General features: G+C 48.9%; 1 protein-coding gene across 1 annotated transcript; it reads left to right on the forward strand.

Moving 5' to 3' along the window:
• The first annotated feature begins 1,646 nt into the window (after positions 1 to 1,646).
• INAFM2 (InaF motif containing 2) lies at positions 1,647 to 5,404 on the forward strand. Its single transcript, XM_081927558.1, has one exon. It carries the CDS (start codon positions 2,306 to 2,308, stop codon positions 2,645 to 2,647), a length of 342 nt encoding a protein of 113 aa, XP_081783684.1. The 5' UTR covers positions 1,647 to 2,305; the 3' UTR covers positions 2,648 to 5,404.
• The last annotated feature ends 701 nt before the right edge of the window (positions 5,405 to 6,105 follow it).

The raw sequence follows: 6,105 nt of genomic DNA on the forward strand, positions 1-6,105 counted from the left end.
GAAACAAAGTTCTTAACCTGAGGTACTATTTCTGGGTTAGCGGAGTCTGTAACCTGAAGCATCTGTAACCTGAAGCGTCTGTAACCCAAGGTACCACTGTAATAAGTATATGAAATTTCCCATTACAAGATCAGCTCTTGACTTGCCCTTCTTTCAGTTAAAGGTGTGTGCTGTTGTACTCAACAGCAAGCTCCCCTGTTACCTTTTTAGCCTTCTCTACCCACTAGAGAAAGCTAAACATGCAGCAGGCTATCACAGACTCAAGCAGGTCAGCAAGCAAGAGGACGTAGATGAAACCCACATGAATTAATTCTGGAAATCCATTTAGGACTTCTGAGTGATAGAGGTGTATCCTTCATGAACTGCATTTCAAAGATGTTTCAGCTGTGCTTTTTATATCTAGACATTTCATCAATTTATTGGATGTTAGTATTTGTGCAACATTTCAAACTTTTGTCACATAGTTATACTTTAAGACTTTGAATTTAGCAGCAGCCAGCAGATCAGAGATCAAATGGTCCTAATAAGACAAGTGGTATACAGTATTGTCATTCATTTACACACCTCATTTAGTATTTTGATCCACTATACCTATATTAAAGGGCAGTTCTATCACATATGTATAAAATCAGCAGAGGGATTATTACATCCCAATCCTTTGTTCTCAACATGTCATATTGGCACATCACTGCATTAAGAGTCAAATGGCAGTAACAGAGCATCTTAAGGTGACTTCATTCTAACAGTCCTGTTTTTAAAATCTCTGTTTTGAAAGTTTGGAACCAGTGAGCACTTTTCTAGCTTCTTCCCCCTCAATTCCTTGCTCCCATGAAACAAAAATACAAAATGTTGGATTTCTAACCAAGATCACACACCCAGATGCCAATCAAGGCGCTAATCAGACTTCCACCAAAGTCATTAGTGGGTACTAGACTCTCTATTAGACACAGCAGCATCTTGGGCAGGGCAGATCAGATTTCTAGAGGAAGGAAGGCGTTTTTCAAACGGTCAAACGCACCTAATGTTTGCAATGTCCAGACTCCAGGTGCTCACCTATTGGTATAAAAATCCCAATAGTATAAAAATTGGTATAAAAATCCCTAGATAAGATTGAAAAAGCGGCTTTCTTGGCTTCTTTTGCAATGTGTGAAATGGGAGCTATGAGATTCACAAATTTTGTCCACAGTGAGATGAAGGGGCCCCCAAACTAGTTTAGGAGTTCTTCTCGGACAAAATCCGGGAGTCCGCATGTTGACATTACAACACAGGCCGGTGGGGAGGAGAGTGCAGCTCGCTGACCGTTTGTTCTTCCATACCTGCCACTTCGGGATCACGGACAGGAGCCTCGATATTTGACCATTCCCACAAGCCCGCACCCTAATATCAGCTAGAGGAGGGAAAACTAGTGTCTGAAGCGGATCTCTCTCTCGAATGGCGTAGGACTTTTGAGCAACGCGGAGCAATGCAGGGACGTGCGGAAGGAAGTCCCATTTCATTCAGTGCGACTCCCCCCACGCCACCAGCCTCAATAGCCAAGGATTGCAAATTTGTTTAGGATCGCAGCTGTGCGTGTACCTTTCGCTTCCTGTCTCCCCCGGCCCCGCCCGCCCCCCAGCGCGACCCAACCGCATGTACTCGGAAGTAGTGACTCCATTAAATGAGACTGCCTCCCAGGGAAATGGGAGTGGGGATCGCAGCCCCCCGACTCGCTCCCCCTCCCAATATGTGATGCGCCGGAGCTGTTCCCCCCTCCCCGGACAGAAGGCGGATCGGCGGTCCCTGGCCTGCTGCTAGCGCAGAGCCGCGGCTGGCCGGTGGTCCTCCCGCTCTTGCATTGCCTTTTTAAGGCGCCACAGCATCCGCTCCCACCTCCGTCGGCGCTCGTGCCCCTTTAATACCCGCTGCCTGCACAGCCCGGCCGCTGAGCGCCGCCGAGACGCCGCCGATTCAGCTGCTGCTGCTGCTGCTGCGAAAGAGGCGCGCGCCCCGACAGCAGCATCCCCGCCGCGGGCCGAGGCCGAGCGACGCTGCCTTTCCGCCGACGGGCTTCCCACCCACGGCCGCCTCCCTGCAGCCGGGCGCGTCGCAAGCTCGCCGCCGAGGCCGTCGACCGCTGTCCGCCGCCTGCCTGCGAGGCCCACCCGCTGCAGTAGCAGCAGCAGCAGCCGCGCCTGGTTCTCCCGGCGCCCCGGGGCATGTCGTGATGTGATCGGCGGCGGCGGCGCGTCCCTCGGGGCCCATCCCGCTCGGGAGCCTCATCAAGACGGAGAGGGCGGTGGAGCAGCGGGCCAAAGGCCGCGCCCCCATGAAGGAGAAGGAGGCGGGGGCGGGCGGGGAGCGGGGCAAGCCGGCCACTTACACCGGGGACAAGAAGGCGCGCATGGCGGCCAAGACCAACAAGAAGTGGGTGCGCCTGGCCACCGTGCTGGCCTACGTCCTCTCCGTCTCGCTGGCCGCCATCGTGCTGGCCGTCTACTACAGCCTCATCTGGCAGCCCGTGCGCGGCGGGCCGCACACCCCGCCCCAGCCGCCCGGGACGGCCCCCGGCCCCGACCCCGGCCCGCTCGCGCCCGGCACCGGAGAGACCACGAGGCCGCTGACCACCGCCGTGCCGCCCACGACGACGCCCGACACCTCGGCGCGCTAGGGACTCGATCCGGCCCAGGAGGCCGGAGGCACAACCTTTCTCCCCGCCAACCCCATCCCTCGACCGACCCCACCGTGCTGCACCGACTCCGGCGGAGACAGCGACTGCGGAGTACAAGGGAAGCCATCCGACCGGGAGCCCCGACGGCCGCTGGAGCAAGCAGGGAGCCTGGACCGCCCCGTCGCCCCGGACTCGAGCGCGCGCCCTCGGCTGTGGACTCGGAAAGGCCGAGAGATGAAGGACGCTTCTCCTCCTGTCTTGGCCCTTGGCTTCCCCGCCTCGCTCTCTGGGACTCGAGCAGGGAAAACTGTACCGGTTTTTAGTTTTTACAAATACGCTTTATTAATCCCTAAATAAGTGGGGGGGGAACCACATGGAATGGAGCTCAGGTATGTCAGCCTATCTGAAATGTACCCCGAGGCATTTCCTTTGTATCCCTGTGCATATACCTCTTTGTATACAGATCCCCTTAGTTAATGCATAGAGAGGACCTATATAATCTATATTCTGTACACACGAGGACAGAGAGAAGGATCAGGTGCTGAATGGTGTTTAAAGGGCTATTGGGGAAAGCTTCCTTTGCAAGTCACAGCTAATCTGGGGTGGAAAAGGATGCCCAGTTCCTTAACGCCCTGGCTATAGCACTGTTTGACCCTGTGCTTTATTACTGCTTGCTCAGCACCTCTTTTGTTAAACCATTCTTTTCCAAATTGTAAGCAAGGAAGAGGTGTTCCGGTTAATATTTTGCTATAAACATGCCCGAAAGGAATTCATTCCTGAGGTTACTGTTTGTCATATTTCTCCGGCCTCATGGCGATGCTGCTTCTGAGAGTTAACCTTTGGTGTATTTCTTCCTGACCTTTTCCCAGGCCAGTTACATCAGATTTGAGTTTCATTTAACTTTCCTTCTGTTTCAGCTGTCATTGCTGCCAGTCCTAAATTCTTTGACCTAAACCCCCACTGATATCACTGCTGGCCTGCATGCTGACCTTCCCAATTTGGGTTGACTCTACCCTGCCCACTGCAAATGGTGAACACCCCCTCCCCTTCCCAGCAGTGAATGAGAGCAAGTGGAAACAGCTACCCTTTGGTCACTGTTTTTGTCTGGAAATCCCCAAACCATCCTTCTGCCACTTCTGTTCTCCTTGGTTGGTTGCAACTGCTGCTGGGGCTTCCAGAAATAAAACAGTTGCATTTTAATTGCATTTTAATGCCATAGGACCATTCCTATAAGTGCAGACTTTACAATGGTAGGAGCGATTCCAGTAGTCTGAGCATTGGAACAGTGAAGCAGCTAACACAACCATCCTCCTATAGAAATATATACCTGGAAATGGCCACGGTTAGTTTCCCCAGGACCTGACTTGAATCTAGTCTCCTCTCTTGAACCTATGTCAGAGGCCTAATCTTTTATATTTTTAAACTTGTCTGTTAGGGATTTGAAATACATTAGTGTATGAGCTGACAACATTCACGATTTTACTGAAGAATCTAATGAGAGCAGAACATGGTTTAAAACCCACTGTAGTGCTTAGACATAGCTGATATTCAGGTTTTTTAAAACATGCATTTTCCCTCCGTAGCTCATAGCGTTTAGTTCTATAGTTGATCGCTTCCATCACTTCGTACAGTACTCTTGTCCCACAGGCGCATAAATCTTTTTGTCAGGAAAAAGCATCTGCACAAAGAATCTTGTAGTCTCTTAAAACTTTATTGCATCGGGTATAATAAACACTTGAGTTTACGCCAGAATATATTAGTCAGAGGTTCCACAAGGTTGATTTTTTTTTCCTGGAAAAGATAAAGATGGCTTCCTTTCTGGAACATGTGCATTACAATGTGTCACACATGTGTATTGTCTGCTGTGGGATGGCAGTTGCTGTGTATATCAGCTACCTGATCTGTGTTCCTGCAGTGACAAGGGGATTGATTTCTCCATCGGAAATTGTAACCCTAAGTCCACTGTGCAGCAGGAGAGGGGAGCTTGGAAGCCTGCAATGCAAATCCTATTCATGCCTGCTCAGAAGTGAGCCTCACTGCTTTCACAGTGGGAATTAGTCCCCAGGTAACACTGTATGTGTGAGCAGCCTGAAGTGGTCTTGAGCACTGGTAGCAGCATGCCGGCCCAGGAAACTACTGGACCAGGGTGTTGTGTAGCTGGTCACTGCTTGACTTTCTCACTTTGAACCAAGCAAGCTTGCAAGCTGCCCCCTTCTGATCAGCTGGATCCAGTGGCTGAAGTAGCAAACTAAAAACAAAAAAGAGCAGCGTGTGTTTTTTTAAAAGCTGAAGATGTAATAGTGAACTGACCTCTGATGGATGTGTTGTTTTGGGCCTTTGAAGGAAAACACAAGGTTCCCACCCCCCCCCTTTACTGATTCAAATAAATAGCAAACATTTGTGCCCTTAGAGGGATTTCCAGTATATTTTTTGATATGTTGTACAGTTAATACTGCTAGTCAGACATTTTGAACACGCAAGGACAAATGTGTGATATTTCTGAGTGATTTACTCTGGGGGAAGAAATGAAATGAAATGTTGGCAAAATTACTTGATATTGGGCTGCCAAGCCACTAACCTTCTGTACGGTTGTCACTGAACGTCAGGCTTGAATAGGTTTAAATTCAAAGTTGTGAACATGCTCTATGTCTATATCTAATTCAGCCATGTAAGCTATGTCTGTATTCAAAAGTTCTGTATATTTTTAAAAAAATATTTTTAAGGTGAAAAAAATACACTGAGAGATTTCTGCCTAAACTCAAATGTTTTTGACTTTTTAAATTTATTTTAAAAATCACATTCCTTAAGAGAGTATTACCCTTCCCTATTTACAGATGTAGGAAATGGCAAGTAGCCTGTCAGCCTTATCCAACAAGAAAAAAATTGCTTCCTCTCTAGATTCTAGATCCTCTTTTAACCAGCTGTTTGGTTTGTACGTTACTCCAGACAGGAAGCTGGGGAAATCTGAGTATTTATGTGATTTGGAGATGGCTGTATGCAGCAGGGGTCAGGAGGAGAAGCGCTTTGGTCAAATGGCAGAAAAAAGAACTTTGTGGGCACAGGAACTCCAATTAGCTTTAATTCAGATTAAAGCAAGCCTGGCTTTCTGTGGATAGAGGGCACCATGTCTGGGACTAGCTTTGCATGTTTTTGATTGTTGAGGGTGCAACTGTAGAAAGTTGAACTGTTTCGTGTGTTATAAAAAATTCATACATGGAAGGCATTCAAAGAAAATGTACAGTTAGCTTATCAATTGTTTTGTCTGATGTCTGTTTGTGCAGTGGGCCCAATTGTGGCTTCCCAGTGGGCAGGTGCAGAGTGGGAAAATGTGTGTCTGATCCCACATACATGACTTTTTACATGCCTGCTGCACACTACTGACTATTCAGAAGGTGATGTGTGGAAGGGGCCCATTGCGGTGGCGATGGTTTTGTGCTGCGGGTAGGATTAGACTATTG

Source organism: Podarcis melisellensis, assembly GCF_964234715.1.
Source record: "Podarcis melisellensis genome assembly, chromosome: 1".
NCBI classification, from domain to species: Eukaryota; Metazoa; Chordata; class Lepidosauria; order Squamata; family Lacertidae; genus Podarcis; species Podarcis melisellensis.

Excerpts from the sequence above, each read along its gene's own strand:
- INAFM2 (XM_081927558.1), top strand. The coding sequence starts at position 2,306 with ATGAAGGAGAAGGAGGCGGGGGCGGGCGGGGAGCGGGGCAAGCCGGCC.